The following is an 18566-nucleotide window of genomic DNA, read 5'->3' as shown; positions in this document are numbered from 1 at the left end:
TTTTCAATTTTTTTTACTTTTCTTTATCCCTTTCAAGATTAAATTTTTTTTTAGATATTTATTTGAAAACTACACGCATCGAAAATCAAGTTGTAATTATTTGTAAAACACTGTAAGAAGATGTATATACTAATTTTCATCAATTTATCTTCATTAGTTTATGCTGGGCGTTGAAGAATCAGTCAGTTAGTCAGTCAGGACAAGTTACTTTATAGGTACAGATTTATAATTTTTTGAAAATTCAAATAATTCATTATCATATTGACCACTGTGTTAATAAAATCTAATATTATATGAAATATAAACCACCAAAATACAATAATTGTATAAGTTCAACTTAGCATACTAGTTCATCCAGTTCATATTAAATTCCGTAACTCTTACATAAAAACATATTCTTTTAATTTTTTGTCATTTTATTTGAAATTATGTTTTATATTTTGAAATTTTGATAGTTCATGGCATATTAAATACACACCAAATATTATTTCGGATAATATATGTAGATGATACTTAAGTATATTGTTTACTTACCTATTGTCACATATATAAACCAACTATAAATAACGAACATTTGATTATTTTAAATAAACTTAACAATTAATAAGAAGTTAAAATTTACATACAAAATAAAAAATAACACAAAGACATTTTTAGACATTGAAATCAAAATAACATAAACATTATAATAGAAACATCAGTTTATAGAAAACTTACAACAAATAATATTACAATATATTTAAATTCTAATCACCCATGGTTACAAAAAATTAATAGATATAAAAACAGGATATTTAGAGAAAATAATCATAAAAAAAAAACAATAAAAATGAACTCAAAAAATAAATGTATGAAATAAATCAAATAGCAATACTTAGTGGTTTTGATGGTGAAATTATAGAAAAAAATTATAAAAAAACAGAATAAAAAATACAAAGATAACTGTACCAAAATACGACAAAAAAATAGCAAAAGATTAATTATAGTTTACACCTAAAATATAATTACACAAACAGAATAATAGAAAAATATGTTAACGTATATAATAAAAATAAATATATAAAACCATATAACCAAATAATCACATTATAAAATATTTAAAAGATAACAATAATAAAAATAACAGAGGAATAAACTAGTTATTGGAAATTAATATAGTAATTTTAGGTGAAAAAACACAGTAATTAGATAAGTAACTAATTACTGTGTTTTGGTGGTTTATATCTCAAATAATATTAAATAAGCATGCACTTCTGTCTGTCAAGTCTGCTTAAGAACTGTAGTGTCTGCTTTATGTTTAGTGCAATAACAGTTTTCTTTTCTTTTTTTTTAGCAATATAGATGTCAGAATTCAGCAGGCTGAATTGGAATATCAATTGGGTAGAGAAGAACTAAATTTATTGAGTATTTTAGAAGAAAGTAGAAATCTTCAGGCTTGTTTAGAAGATGCTGCTCACACAAAAGAATCTGCAACTCTTTTCAGGTAATTAATTAGTTTACATTTAATTTATTAAGTAATTAATAAATAACAATTATTACCGCATTATTATTATTACCGCACCGCAGTAATTAATCAAACAAAAAGGTTTCAAAAATTAGTATTCATTTTATTTTCTTTATTTGTTAATTATTGTTAGAATATCAGTTGCAATAAAATTTTCTAGATTAAAATTTGAGAACAGTAGTTCTCAGATTATGTTCTTTGATCTGTACTGTTTCCTGCATTAATGAAATTACAGATTAAATGAAATAATAAATAAGTATAATATTAAAAAAATTAATAGAAGAAACCCACATTACAGTGGGTTTTCTAAATTATATTCACACTTTTATTAAAAGTGTAAATAAATTATTTTTTTTATAAAAAAAAGCAAGAAACCATATGATTTGTGATGACGGAATATATACTCTAGAAATGGCTATAAAAATCCACATTTCTAAAGTTCAAAATAAATTTTTCTTCCAATTTTGTATGCTGTATTTTTCATCTTCTTAATAAGTGTTATAATCCTTGATGGCTTTCACCTCTTACACTGTCTGCCTCCAAGACCTGTTTTTAACTAAAAACTTCCATTCTACCACCAAATGCCTTTGAATCTTGACCATTCATCTCTCTTTTTGTTGATCTTGTCTCCTTCTTTGTTAAAGTTTTTCCTTTGACATCTTTTTCTACTTTCTTGACTCAATTCTTGCTACATGCCTAGATGTTTAATCATTTGTCTTTCTTATACATTACAATATTTTCATCCTGCATTAGAGCTTTTATCCAGGGATTCTTGAATCACCAGACGTTTGTATTCGTGTAGACAATTCACTTTCAGACAGTATCGTCTCGGAAAATGGGGTACCTCAAGGTAGTATGTTAAGTGCCACCTTGTTTTCTGTGGCCATAAACAGCATTACCAATTGTGTACGGGCTCCTGTCTCTTATTCTCTTTTCGTTGATGATTTTGTTATTTACGTTGCGAGCCGCTCTACACCCACTGCGGAGCGACTACAGAACACTATATTTCGCCTTGAGGCTTGGTCAGGAACTACTGGTTTCACATTTTCACCTGAAAAGACGAAATGTGTAGTCTTTCCTCGGCTACGGAACCCTTCTAATCCGCGGGTTTTTCTGAACAGAGCGCTTATTGCTGTCTCTACTAACGTCAGGTTTCTGGGTTTACTTTTTGATAGCCGTCTTACCTGGATCAAACATATAAAGGAATTGAGGACAAAATGTTTCAAACTTTTAGATATCATGCGGGACCTTAGTAACACCAACTGGGGGGCCGATCGGTCATGTATGTTACGTTTTTACTACTCCCTTGTTCGTTCCCGTTTGGATTATGGTTATGTTGCCTATTCTTCAGCTCATCAAACCGTACTTAAAATGCTGGACGGTGTGCATCATGCTTTTCTTCAACTTGCCACAGGTACGTTTAGATCGAGCCCTATCGGTAACGAAAGGGCAGATTCTGCTGCCAAGGAAGCGTGTAATTCAGCCTCCTTTCACCACCCGAGTTACTACCTTTGATTTTATCAATCATATAAAACAATCACTGCGAGCAAGGTGGCAAAGTGACTGGACGACTACCGTCGGTAATAAACTCCGACGGATTAAGGATTCAGTGTTGCCATGGGGCTCCTCCTGCAGAAACTCTCGTCGTGAGGAAGTGTTCCTCTGCCAGTTACGGTTGGGACATACGAGGGTCACACACGAATACCTAATGTCAGTAGAAGACCCACCCCTGTGCACTCGATGCAACTGCCGCATGACTGTGCACCACATTCTCGTGGACTGCACATGTTATGCGGCGTTGCGTCGTCAGTTTAATATACCCAGAAACATCCGTGACATCTTGTGCAATGTAGCGGGATTTTGGAACGGATGTTTCTCTTTCTGCATAGTACCGGGTTACTGCAAAGGATTTAATATGCTCATATATGTTTTTCTGTAAGGAGAGTTTTTTTAATAATTTTAACCTTTATTTTCAATTTGAATTTTTGCTTCTATGTATTTAATTTTACTATCTGGGGAGGGTATTTTTGCACAACCCATCGGAGTTAGGTAAGTTTTATAGACTTTCTTTAATCTATTATTTTAACTTTTATATTTTATCAACTTAGTCTGTGGTGTTAGTTTTGAGTTTTATTTTGTCTTCTTGGCTTGTTTTAGTAAATTTTTATTATATGATTAATATTACGTTTACACCTTGTATAGTTTATTATTTCGGAGTTGTTTTACCCTTTTACTAATAACTACCGGAAAATGATAACGCCCAGGCGTTTTTCGCGCCCACAAACAAAAAAAAAAAAAAAAAAAAAAAAAACATTATACGTTGTCTAATATTAAATTAATTTTACTTATTTTGTTATTTTGATTGTGATTGCGATACGTTTCGGTTTCCAGATTTCAACGGAAATATTAATTTTGACCATTCCTGAATCCATTTTGACTAGTTTCGGCGTGACGTAAAAATAAATTTTAATTAATAAAATATTTTGATCTTAAAGGGAAGACACATCGGTTTGAATCCGATTTCATCTCCTTTTAACTTTTTTTTAATTTAAATATATTGATTTAATAATTATTAACCCGTGATTCTAAAAAAAAATTACAATACGTAATAATTCAATGATAATAAAAAAAGAAATAGGAAAAGATATAGAAAACGTTGTTGATATCTCAGTAAATTGCCTAGGGTTTGCGGACGATTTAGCCCAAAATATAGAAGAGGCCAGATACCTACTGCCAACACTGGAAGAGATTGCAGGAAAAATTGGTCTAAAAATTTCATACGAAAAAACCAAAATTATAGCGAGAGACCCACTACGCATAAGCAAAGTAAAAATAAACAATTTTGACATAGAACTAGTAGAAAACTTTAAATATTTGGGGATAACATCACACACAACCTCCAAGAAAATCCAAACTGGAATAAGTAAACTCATCATAGCCACAATAAAAACACAGAACATCTATAACAAAAAATGCATATCCATAAACACAAAAATAAGACATTATAACTCAGTTATCCAACCGGAAATACTTTACGGATGCAAAGTTTTGAGTTTCATTTTGCTTTCTTGGCTTGTTTTAATAAATTTTTATTATATGATTAATATTACGTTTACACCTTGTATAGTTTATTATTTCGGAGTTATTTTACCCTTTTACTAATAACTACCGGGTGATAACGCCCAGGTGTTTTTCACCCACAAACAAAAAAAAAAAAAAAAAAAAAATAGATCTTGCATTTCATCATTTTTGTGCAACCAACCTCCATTCACTGATCTCTTGAACAAATTTTCCTTCTCTGAGAGTCGGGTTTACTTAATTTTGTAAAGAGATGTTTTTACAAAACAGTGTGTTTTGGGTTAAAAGTGTATAGGAAGACAAAAATTATAATTTGTAAAAAAAGGTTTTATGAATTTACAATATAGTAAATATAATGAATTTAGAAGGTTAGTACCAATCAGAAAGAAATTGAAAGTCAAATAAGTGATAATCCCAAACAAAAGTCATGCTTAATGCATTACTTCTGAATTATAATAAATGCTCTCTTTTTTAAATAGCTACATGAAGGACAGTTCAGCAGTCACTCTACATGCTGTAGAATTAGGCTATGATCCTAAAAGTCCAAGGTTTGGTGCAGGACCAAAAGAAGATTCAGCGGGTTTATTTGTGGAATGGGCAACGGAAGATTCTGGATTATTAAAAGGAGACAGGTATAATTTTTTTATTTTTAAACTAAGCAAATCCTAATTAATGTTATCATAATTTTATCAAGAGTGTTTCTTATTATTTGGTAAAATAATTAAAATAGTTTAATAATCTTACCATTTTTCACATCAAACCTATGATTTGGATACATTATCCTGAATTTGTTTATAGGACTTTTGTTATAGTTTGCTTAGTTACTGAGATGTTTTGTTCTTTGTTTTATTAATTAATTTATTACACTTGCTGTACTGCATGCAAGAGATTTACTGTTCTTGGCCATCTTTTGTGACCTCAACACCAAGCCTCATGGCCATGACATTATTGTTTAAATCATACCTCCATAACCTACAAAACTTATGAGAGTGAGCAGAAGATCTTCTTATAACAACAATGAAGAGACTTTGATCTAGGAAGAGAAGTAAGGCATAGATGTATCTTCAGCTTTGTTTAATAATATATATAATAATAATAATATATATGTGTAAAATGCTTATGGTTTAATGATGGTATGATGATTTTAGATGGTAAAGTACAGCATACTCAACAGATGATTTCAAAATTTGATGACATTATAAAAGAGTACTATATGAAAATAAATGTTTAAAAAAGTAGTAACGATAGAAGACAAGCTAATGAAGGTATACACAAAAGAAAGAAGAATTAAATGAGTAGTTTAGATACAAAGAAAGAATTTTAACAAAATATTACAGAAGTGAAAATGAAATAAAAACCAGAATAGTGATGCTTAAAAAAATATTCAATAGAAAGGGACAGTTTTAATATAATAAAGTAGAAAAGAAACATTTTGTAAACTATTTTATTTAGAATATATATTTTTCCATTAATGTGAAATATGAATATTACAGGAAAAGGACAAAGAAAGGTTAAAGACATTCAAAATGTGGGGAGGGGATGGAGAAAATTAAATGGATGAATAGGATGAATGAATGAATTAAATGAATGAAAATAGAAGCTTACTAGTCAGAACAGTCTAAAATAGGAAGTACTTCAGTGGAAACAGTAGCACCACTTGCTAAGGTTTATTGCAAAGAATGCCTAAAATATTTTGAAATAAGATTATCAAAAATATTTTATTATACAATTTGTTCCACTGTATCGTTATAAAAGTTAGTCTCAAATTAATAATAATGTATAATTAATTAATAATGTATAATTCATTATACAATGAATTATACATTTTTGCAAAGTGAATGAATTAAGAAAATAACAAGAATAATTGATAAAAAAAAACATACAAATAAATATAATTAAAAATATAAAATAAACATTATTATTATTATTATTATTATTATTATTATTATTATTATTATTATTATTATTATTATTATTATTATTGTCTCTAGTTCTCAGTAAAACGGAGATCGTAGTTCTCACGAAGAAACGTATCGACACCCTTCTTTCCCTGCGGGTCGGGGTAGAGGTTGTCGAGACCAAGCCGGCCGCAAAGTACCTTGGTATGATGATTGAACGGAAACTCAGCTTTGCTGAGCAGCTTCGTACAGCCGCCGACAAAGCTGCGAGAGCCGTAACTGCTCTCAGCCGGCTTATGGCGAATGTCGGCGGACCGAAGGCCAGCAGACGGCGATTGCTGATGTCCACGGTACATTCCATCCTGCTATACGGGTCGGAAGTGTGGGCCCAGGCATTAAGAGTTGCGAGAAACCGGAAGCGGCTCGCGCAGGTGCAACGCACCGCAGCCTTGCGAGTCGCTTCCGCGTATCGGACGGTCTCCGAGCCTGGAGTTCTTGTGGTCGCCGGCGTCATACCCATTGCTACTTTAGCAAGGGAGCGCCAGGCGATCTACGGGAGGCGGCGGGCAGGCGGAGACCGGGTGACCATTGCCAACGAGGAACGCACTCGCACATTCCTCGCATGGCAAGAGACCTGGGACCACGAGACCAGAGGACGATGGACCGCAAAGCTTATTCCTCTGGTCAGACCGTGGACGGAGCGACGGCATGGAGAAGTGGAGTACTACATGACCCAATTTTTAACGGGTCACGGGTACTTCCGCGCTTACCTCCATGTCATAGGGAAAGCGCAGTCCCCCGACTGCCTGTATTGTCCCGGTGTACGGGACGACGCTGAGCACACCTTTTTCAAATGTGCTCGGTGGGCGGCAGATCGAGGGACATTAGAGGTGGATCACGGAGCACTGAGTCCCCACAACGTGGTTGCGATGATGCTCCGTGACCTGGGCAGCTGGGAAAGCGTAGCCCGATTCGTCGGCAACATACTCAGGGCCAAAAAGGTTGACCTGGACAGTCTACACCATACTGGAATCAGCCCTTAAGATTATAAGTTCTGTCTTCTTTGTGATTCTAAATTACATCCATTGTTTTGTACACTATTATGAATAACTACACAATATATTTTTAGAGAGTTTTATAGCATGTTTTATTAGTGAATTCTACTTTGAGGTATTTTTTGAAGTTCTACATGAAACTTTATTTTGAATCTAACAAGTTAGACTTTGTATATAATTATTTGTACTGCCATAAATTAATTTTAGAACTTTAATTCTTGGCAGAATCAAAAATATAGAATTAATGCAGTTAAAATGATGTCAACAAAAAAAAAGTTTAGAATATCTTTAATGAAGTTTTCCTAACAAGCAGATTTTAAAAATTTATAAGTCTATTACGATTATTGAACACAGCAATTCATCTTTACCAGAACATGTCAACACATTTATCAAAATAGTAAATTTGTTGTTTTAAGTTGTAGGGTAGGATAAATGTATCTTATGTAACTGTAGGTTATTGTAAAACCAACAATTATTGTTTAATAACTTATTCATGAAAATCAATATTTATTTATTTAATTTATTAGTGTGATTTATTTTTTTAGCTATGAAATAAAATAAATGAATGTTTTGCTCTAATAGGTATATAATAATACATTTTATAGATCTCATTATTAAAAGATAAATTATTAATATATTACTACTACTTACTTAGTCGACCACACAAATCGTAGTTGATTCATAGCCTCATGCGTCAACTACCTCCATCCTGTCCTATCCTCTGCCAGCTATTCCCCATACCCCACCCAAGTGGTCTAGGTCTTCCCCAACAACATTGCACCATCTTTTCTTGAGTCTTCCCAATGGTCTGGTCACATCAGCTCCACCTGACATCACCCTTAATATCCTCTTCATCTTTCCTTCTCATTACATGTCCAAACCATCCCAAACATCGACTTTTAATCTGTGTGACGTCTGGCCTAACAAACAGCAATCCATCTCTTGATTCTCCCTAATTTTCCAGTCCTCTTTCCCTAACCAGGCCAACTATCGTCCAGAGCACCTTCCTTTCAAAAGCCATAAACTTTGCTTCCATCTTTCTTGTCAAGGTCAATGTTTCAGACCCATACAGTAAAACAGGTTTAATTATAATTTGATACAACTGCAGCTTTGTGCTAGAAGGAAGCAATTTTGACTTTAGCACTCTATCCAATCTATGCATGCACTGATTGGCTATCTTTATCCTAGCCGTGATTTCTTCCTTCCTATCATTACTGCTGTTCATGATAGATCCAGGGTATTTAAAACTTTCAACTTGCTCAAAATTATTATCTTCCCCTTTTATGAAATTCAACAGCTCTGTCTCACGACCCACACCACCTTTGCTTCCTGTATAAGTACCCTCATTATTTCACTCATTTCACTTCTTGTGCCTCCAAACAAAACTATGTTGTCCAAATATGCAAAAATATTGAATCTTTTAGCTCCGACTTTGATATCAGTGTCCATGATTAGTATTTTCCTAACTATCTAGTCAAGTACCAGATTGAAGATAGTGGGTAATATAATGCTTCCTTGCCTCACTCCAGTAGTTACTTTAAATTTATCAGTCTTCCTATTTTTATTGACTTCACACTCTGAATTCTCTACACTCACTCTCACTAAACTTGCTAGGTATGTACGCTCCTTCCATAATCTTCCAAATTTCTTGTCTATCCAGACTCATTAGCCCTACTGAAATCCACAAACATGCAAAGCATGTCAACACCATAGTCCCAATATTTGCTCAGTATCTGCCATGTTGTAAAAATCTGATCCATGGTGACTTCTTCCTAAAACCAGCCTTGGTACTCTCTAATCCTATCCTCAACATATGGGGTACTATTTAAAAGTACTTTTGATAGTACTTTGTTGTAACAAGAAGGGAAATACCTCTATAATTGCTACATTCAGTTTTATCCCGTTTCTTATGGATTGGGTACATAGTAGCCAACTCCCAATCTTCTGGCATTTTCTCCAATCTTCTGGCATTTTCTCCAATCTTCTGGCATTTTCTCCTCCCTCCACACTTTCAGTATCATTGCACATACCAGCTTTGCAGCACATTCACCCCTGTGCTTCAACAATACCACTTTCCTGAGGCTTTACCCAGCTTAAATGTTTTAATCTCTATTACCTCATCTAACAAATTTTCAACTGTCAGAACTGACTCCTGCCCCAAAGTTTCTGTTAATCTTTTAATTTTCAGTCACCTTTGTTATAATCTTCAGTAACTGGTGCTGCTGTTCTCACATTGTCAGCTGTTGTTACATTGATATTTTTTTTTAATCAGACATACTGTAAATGTATTTCATAACAAAAAATGTATTTCATAACAATGCTAAACAGTTATAGAAAAAAAAATTGGAAATCAAGATAATGTGAAAATCAGTTTACAGAAGCTTTAGATTTTTACAAAATTTACAGCTAGATGGCCATTTCATTGTTAAAATTTTCAGTTTATTAAGTGATTACTTAAATAGTGAAAATTTTGTAAATATTTTTGAATGTTATCGTATGTTTTAGTTTATTTCATTATTTTCTGTTCCTTTTTTGTATTTATTGCATTGTGTCAAGGTTGTTGCCAATATTGACTGATGTGTGATTCATTGTTTGTTTTTTCAAGCATCAATTTTGGCTACCTCTTTTCAGAAATGTTTATCTTTGTTTTTTACTTTTATTTATAGTTAATTTTTTGTAGAAATGTAGCATAAGATTGAGTGCCACATCTGCATGTATTCTAAGTATTTTCTTCTGATTCTTTTTTGTGATGTTGAAATCAAAAAATTTGTTTGTTTTTGTGTTCCTATTTGGTTTCTAACTTTATGTTTTAATTGTTTGTTTCAGAATACTGGAAGTTAATGGAAAAATTGTTTTAGTAAAAAATAAAGAAGATATGTTACGTTTGTTGTCTGTATCACCTGATCCAGCTCAATTAGTTGTTATGAGAAAACAACCATCCCACCTCGATCAGCTAATGTCTAGCCTTCAAGCTGAATTATGTGTTGTACGTGAAAAAGCTAGTGAAGCTGAGCGTACTAGAGACAGTTTTCGTAGCGATAATGTACGGCTAACACATCGAATTTCATATTTAGAGGAACAGGTCGCTGAATTACTCGATAGAGTAAGAGATGAAGAACCAAAAAGTCCAGTAATGTCGTCAGCTTCAAGCGTTAAATCTAACCATACAGCACCGGCTAGTCCAAAACCAGAAGTACAGGTATTTCAGAAAGGTCCTCAAGTTACAGCATTAGTAGCAAATTTACCTGGACTTGAAGTAGGAAGCAAATCTCAGTCAGAGTCGGTCGCTGTGTTACCCACCATGAAACCTAAACAAAAATCATCAGAATCATGTTCAATTCCTGATACAAGAAGTGTAAAATCTCTTGATTTATGTTTATCTGAAAATAATAGTCATAAAATTCAAAGAAATCGTCATCATAAACCAGAAATAAACTTACAAAATGCCCAAAGTACAAACTCTCTAGATGTTGAAATTAAAAATGTCAAAAAACATCATCACTTCCACCACCATCATCACCACCATCAAAACAATAATCATTCGTTCAATATTTCTGAATTAGATAAAGGTGGCAAAACATTAGATTATAGTTCAGAAAGTTCATTAATTGATAGGAAACCTCATAATCGACATCATTCTGAAAACCATAGACTTCACTTAGAACAAAGACAAAGGCACATTAGAGAAGCAAGATCATCTTTATTCGATTATATTGAAAGAGATAAACGTAGTAGTAAGTCATTAGATTTTGATTCAGAATCAAGTTACAATAATAATACTAACAATAACAATAATAATAGTAGCAGTACTAATACTAATAGTAATAATAAATCCAACAGTCATCACTCACATCAGTCCCTATCGAATCAATCATTGGATTATAATTCTGAATCATCATTAAGACATTATATAAAACATTCTGAACCAAGAATGGCTAGACCAATACCTCCTAAGAAACCTTTACGACTTTCTTTACACCGTGCCGCTAGTCTCCAATCTGTTGAAAGTAATAATGAAAAGAAACCGATGAAACGTAATCATAAAGGTGAAGCACCTCCAGTTCCTCATCAATCAGCATTAAATTGGCCTTCACCAACTGCTGCACTTCATACAGCTGCTACACTACGAAATAAAGTAAATACTAATGAAAAATGGTGTTAATAATTGTTTATTGTATTGCAGCCAACTCTTGATTTAAAAATGAGGGAACAAATTCTGATAATGGTATAGTAGACTAGATTACATAAGAAAATTATTAGTTTCCCAGATCGTAATAGTTTTGATCAATAAGGTTAATGATGTATAAGGAGAAGAGCGTAAAATTTTCCAGCAATCCATAAACAGAGGGAAAAAATTTGAAAACATTTGAATTTGATCACTTAAAAGTTTTTTAAATCTTAAAAGGTTTGTTTTTTTTAATCTAAGATTCATAATGTTATTTTTAAAATTAAAAATTAATATTTATTAAAAAGATACAGTATTTTTTCTCTTTTTTAACCAGCATAAATTTACAATTAAATAAAATGGAAAAAAAATGTTGTAAGTAGTACTTCTTTTAATATATATTGTGTGAATCTTTTTTTAATGTTACAAATTTAATTTATATCATAAGCATTTTATAAGTTCTAGTAATGGAAAATAGACAAATCAATATTCACTAAGCCTGTGATATAAACTACATGTTATACTTTTTTATTTGACAACATAAAAAACATTTGCTGTAATTTTGTTTACTTTTATGCTATTTCTAAAAGGTCTAATCAGTAAATAATTTTTGAAAATATTACTAAGGCTATTACTGCAATTCAAGTATTAAATTTCAGATTTCAGAAGTCTCATTTTCCTGAACAAAATTATGAAAATAACAAATGAACAAGTATTTTCATTGTTATGCTGATTTTACAGGTTATATATCACTGGATTTTTTTATTACTTACTTTAACATTGATGACTGTGTTATTGTTCCATTGTGGTTACAGCTGTTATTACTGATATATTGTTTTTTGTAACTGAGAGACATGTATTCTGAATAAGGTAAAAAAGTGTCTTTGTATCAAACAAAGATACTAGGTACACACAAAACTGTTTCACAATAAAATAGACTTTACTTACATTCCCATAGAAACAGATCACAATTACAGAACATTTAAAGTGATAGATCTACTACTTGTAAATAGAGAACATATGTTAATATTCCTAAATCATGTGATGTGCATAAACACATGATATAAAGGCGGCAATTATGAGATCTGGCTGCCGAGTTGAATCATTGTTTTATAATGCATTGTTTCACAATAGAAAGGGCTACATTAATTTTTGCTTTACAATATCTGTTGAGTCCTTCTTAAGGTGTCACAAATGTAAAATACCTGAAATACAAGAGAAACCAATCAAGACTTGCTTTTTCTTAGAACAATGATGCTCACTAAACATCTAGTATTTGTTGTGAATATATCACTTCAGTTGATGATTATCACCTGCATTTCAACAGGCTTGACCTACTTTCAACTAAATAATCAGCTCAATGAAGAATGAAGATGAGAAACACCTCACTCCTCACTTAGTGAAACCTCGCATTTAATTCTTGCTATTCTTTAAAATGGTTATATTATTTTCACAAGTGACTTTTGTAAGATTGCCTACAATCTTTACAGTTATGATGTTTAACATATAATGAGGAAACAGAATTTCAAGATCATTTACAGGCAGAGCCACTCCCACAAAATGTACAAATAATAAGAATAAAGTAACTTAATATCAGGTCGTATCCTTAATATGGATTCATTGGAAATCTGGAGAAAACATATAGAACATCCCAAATATGAATTTCAAGCTAAGGGAAAAGAAAAAATAATTAAAATATATCCATCTACTAAGGTAGAATTCTGGCCATTAATTCTTGAGATTTGGATAAACAACACAATCTGTTTTTTTGAAAAACACATCATGTTTTTAAAAAAAATTGTATTCTAAATTGAAGTTTAATTTCTTCTGTACATGATAACTCATGGTTGCCTGTAAAAAGGTGGCTGCAAGTAGTGGTTGCCATAATTTGAACTAATTACTTTCAGTCTGGATGAGTGAACGAGAGAGAAGGAATGCACGCACTTCATGTTGTAAACAAGAATGCAGTGTGACTATTATGTACAGAAAAAATTAAACTTCAATTTAGTATATAATTTTTTTTAAAAACACATGAGCGTTTCCAGGTGTAAACAGGTTTTTTTACACCTAGAAACTTGGAGGTTGCAGCTGGCAACCATTTGTTTTTTACAGTCTTCACATCATTTTCTTTCAAATGATGTTTAATTCACTTAAAAAAATATAGTTGGATTGTTAAAATAATTTAATTACAATATATTTAATTAAAGGTAACTGTGGCTAATTTCTGCTAGATAACCCGGCAGTAATATATTAAATTATCATTAATCATTCATTTAAATGAAGTTTCATTAATAAAACAGATACCTGCATAAACCAGCTGCTGGATCTTAAACTAACAGAATTACTGTTAAAATATGTAGTCACATATTCAGGATACTGTTATCAATTATTTACCTTGAGTTGTATTGTTTCCATAAGAAAAATAAAAAAATACACTTTTTTACTATCCTAATAAGTTGAAGGTCTGATCACAGTTCTTACCTTTGAATCAATAAATTTATCCCTAAATAATCAAGGTTGGCTGCATTTTCAAGAGTTATTTCAATAAGCCAAGACTGTTTGCTTATATTAAGTAAACATTAAATTAATATTTCTTGATTGATTGTTATTTGTAAGGTGATAATTTTTTTTTTTAAATTTAGATTATATCATTTTTATGTATTATACTTTTTTCTTTTTACTATTTTTTAGTTATAATAAAAGCGTTTTTTGTAAAAACTATTTAATTTTGGATATGTGTAAAAGTGCGTTTTTTCACTACCACATGCATGTGTAACAAAACACACACACACTCACACTATCTCTAACTTTTTAATGATCTTTGACATCTATTGATATCAAAGAATTTTTTACACTTATTTGTATAAATTAAAAATATTGTGTGATCATATCCACTGATTTTATTAAATGAACTCCTTTCTTTTCTAAAAATCCAACGTGAATAATAAATTTGATTGAATTTTTAAATTTATTCCACTATTACATAAGAGAAAATTGAAGAAATTAAGATAGAAAGGCAAGAAAATGTATTTAAACAATTTATTGTCAGATTAAATTATAATACCTTTATCTAATGTCTTTATTTATTTTTCAACAAACTCAGCATGAACCTCAATGCATTTTGTAAGGCAAGCATAATTTAAGCACGATTCATTCTCTTACAAAATCATAATTATGCCTTGAAATTTATCATCATCATCATCATGAAGTCTTTCCCATCAAATGTTCTGTCAGTTTCATAAATAAGTAAAATTTACTTTGTTAGAGGTCTTTTCTGTGAAAAAGTGGGCTAAAACTTCCCACATGAAAGTTTGCAACTTCTTTTATTTGAATCATCATACAATATATTGATTCCCATATCAACATTCTTTGTTGTTTGTAACATTTATCCACTTTTCTCAAAATCTCATCAATAAAGAGATTTAGGAGGGTACCATCACCATTTATGATTCTTTGAGCCAGAAAGTCAATAAAAAGCTGTGCCATCTATCCCAAATACAGTCCCATGGTTTTTTATATTGATATCGACTGTTTGATTTTTTTTATATTGAAGTATGAGGAGACATTATTCTAATGTCTGTGGTCTCAAACTCTCATTTTGTATTTTGTCAGTATAATCTGAAAAGTTTCCGGTTTGTTCCTCATACGACTCAAGTAAGCAATATGACTTGTGCTGCAGTTTTTCTTTTGATGATCAGTATTTTTGGCAGCTACCATGGAATGTTTCCGACAGTCAAATTCCTCCATAACTGTTCAGTAATTAACACTTCTTGATGTGTTCAAGTTCAAAAACATCCTATAAGGCAGCCTGTAGGATGGTGGAGCAGCGCTTACGTATCGGCTGGGTGAACTGCAGAGCCTTTATTAGGGAAGATGACGAAAGGTGCTACAGATGCTGGAGCTCTAGGCACCGTCGACAAGACTGTAAGGGCCCAGACAGGCTGGACCTATGTTTTAACTGTGGCTAATCTCTAATCTAATCTAATCTAATCAACTAATCTCTAGAGTTTAATTAATTTTCAGATTACTCTTCTATTAAGTAATAATTTTATTCTCAATGAGGGAAATATTTTTTTATTCACTGAAGTGATTTAAACATACTCTACTGCAAATTAAAGTTCATTATTGTGTTTATGGGCATTACTAAAATTATATTATGTATGTCTGTACGTGTATGTATGCATGTATTAAAATGTATTAAAAAGAAAAAAAATGTTTTTCTATTTATAATGCTACTCATTATCCTCCATTGCTTTTACTAGATATCTACCCATAAGTTTATTATTATTGTATATAATCTTGATTCTAAAATAATTACAAAATTATTATTAAGTAGAAATTATCTCTTTTTACCTAAATTTTTAGCTACTACACAACTGCTACTTAATTTCAGATAGCAAGTTGGGGTTTTACCACGAAAAACTTTGTACTGGAGAATCCTGATATCCAATAAATTTTTAATATCCAGTTAACTTAGGTAACTAGGTTATTGTCAGCCTCTGTGGCGCTAGTGGTAGTGTCTCATTCTTTCATCCAGAGGCCCCGGGTTCGAATTCTGGTCAGGCATGGCATTTTCATACGCCAAAAAAATTGTCATTCATCTCATCCTCTGAAGTAATATCTAACGGTGGTCCCGGAGGTAAAAAAAAAATAAAGAAAAAAAGTTACTGGCTTGACCGACCGGGTTGATCTAGTGGTGAACTCGTCATCACAAATGAGCTGATTTTGAAGTCGAGAGTTCTAAGGTTCAAATCCTAGTAAAGGCAGTTACTTTTATACAAATTTGAATACTAGATCGTGAATACTGGTGTTCTTTGGTGGTTGGGTTTAAATTAACCACACATTTCAGGAATGGTCAACCTGAGACTCTACATTTCATTCATACATATCCTTATTCATCTTCTGAAGTAATACCTTACAGTGGTTCTGGAGTGGTTATGAGTGTATGTATGTATATGTACTTAGAAAGGATTGATAGATCAGACTGCTATTGGGTGTGTAACACAATCTGTAGACAAAATTATATCCGTAGGCTAGTCAACAATCGTAGAAAGGTCCCTTTGATATTTATCCAGGAAAGAAGAAAGAAAAGATGAGCAAATTGGGTTTGTAGAAAAATGTCAACTCTCAAAGATACGAAACAAACACCCAAAGCTCATATTTATGTACTGAACTTTCATGTTTTTTTCAAGCATTTAGTTTTCATTCAAGTAAAAATTGAGTTCTAATACATAGTTCTATGAATTGTAGACTTCATTCAATTTTGTAGTGAATGTAGCAAATCAAACTCTATAGCAAAACTGAATCAATAAAACAAAAACTAAAATAAAATATGTCACTGAATTACTGATTTTGTTTATTAATGATTTAGCTAGTGCTAAACTGTATAAGCAATTTTCTAAGCTTATATTAGCAATATTCTCTTTCCAAGAACATTGAACATCATTGACCAATAGTAGTTAAGGTGCTTCCACTACATTTGTTATGTTTTTGTATTTTTTAATGTTCACAAATTAGTATGTATACAGAAATTCTCACCATGAAGTTCATCAAAGACCGTTTGGCTGTGATACGGACAGTCGGGACCGGACCGGCCCAGGGGAGTAGAGTTCAAAAAAAAGAAAGATTCATTTAAAAAATCATAACGAAAAAACTATCAGTCTACATATTAATTGTTGGATTTACATTTAATTTACACATTATGTAAGTTATATGAAGACACAATTAGTTTATCCTGGATAATCTCAAGATCTAATGGGCCGATCTCACAGAATCCATCACAATTTAAAAATGTCTTCCTGAGTGAAAGACCAATGATAATTTCGTCACACTACCTATTCCCCTTAAATTACTATTGTTTGCTAGTTTTTCTACAAAATCTAATAGTCCGCTCGGAATGTCTCAAAATGAAAAACAGTTTTTTCTTATATATTTGTGATGTATAATTCCTTCTTACACGTACAATTAATTAGATGAATCACGGCTGATAAGAATCGCTGAACCCGTGCCTGGAATCAAACCAGAACCTTCGACATGTTAGCAGGTTGTTTGATCCAGTCGACCTACTGAACCGATTTTTTGTGCCTTATAATACACTTTAAAAGGAAAATTCAATTAAAACAATTATCAGTAAATATTTTTTTAAATTTTACGAATAGAATTTAAAACATTTTAACGCTCGTTCCGAATATTTTCAAGGAAAAATTAATCTTCGTGTAATTTACGAGAAATTTCTGTTTACATTTTTACTTATGTGTAGTTAATGAGATTAACTGTGTCTGATAATGAATGCCGAATGATGCTGGGATTCGAATCCAGGATTATCGGTATATCCAGTCGGTTAATTTACCAACCGATCGATCTAAGGTCCTTAAATATTTCTTAAAAATCATTTTTCTGTAAAAAAAATGATCTACTATACATTTTCAACAATTTTATGACTTTTTTTTTAATTTAACTTAAAAACAGATAAATTTAATATGGAAACTCATAATGAATTATTTGTTGTATAAATCTCATCGTACTGTTTACAATAATTTCTGCTTTATATATTATGTATGCATAATTATTAAGATGATATATGATGATACCGAGCCCTTACCGGGAGTCGAACTCTGAACCTTACGTAAATTATAAACTATCGGTTGCTCTTCTACAAACTCACTACCGATTCTTTTCCTCTATTACAATTATTTTTTTATTAAATATATATGTTAAATAAAAACTACAGCTATTAAATTTATAAAACTATTTTTACAAATTTATTAAAACGTTTATTTGTTGCTGTCTTTGCTAGTAAAAATTAGTTTTTTCAAATCTTTCTTGTTATTTCTGAGTATATTTCCTTACATTTATGAATATTTAAA

The 18566-nt window shown here is 31.5% G+C and overlaps 1 protein-coding gene across 3 annotated transcripts in view; it reads left to right on the top strand.

The window, feature by feature from the left end:
* The window catches only part of sprt (PDZ domain-containing protein sprite), a 366819-nt gene extending 354528 nt beyond the window's left edge, over positions 1-12291 (top strand). For 2 of the 3 annotated variants that reach the window (XM_075364676.1, XM_075364675.1), the window contains 3 exons: positions 1334-1483; positions 5062-5214; positions 10362-12290. In XM_075364676.1, the coding sequence (XP_075220791.1) occupies positions 1334-1483; positions 5062-5214; positions 10362-11697 (1639 nt within the window). In that variant the 3' untranslated portion in view covers positions 11698-12290. Of the gene's footprint in view, positions 1-1333; positions 1484-5061; positions 5215-10361 lie in introns of all 3 variants that reach the window. The other variant, XM_075364677.1, reaches the window with a different exon arrangement.
* The last annotated feature ends 6275 nt before the right edge of the window (positions 12292-18566 follow it).

The sequence above is a fragment of the Lycorma delicatula genome, chromosome 4 (genome assembly GCF_047948215.1).
Source record: "Lycorma delicatula isolate Av1 chromosome 4, ASM4794821v1, whole genome shotgun sequence".
Classification (NCBI taxonomy): Eukaryota; Metazoa; Arthropoda; class Insecta; order Hemiptera; family Fulgoridae; genus Lycorma; species Lycorma delicatula.
The sequence above is the reverse complement of the archived record's forward strand: the minus strand, read 5'-3'. Positions and strand labels throughout refer to the sequence as shown.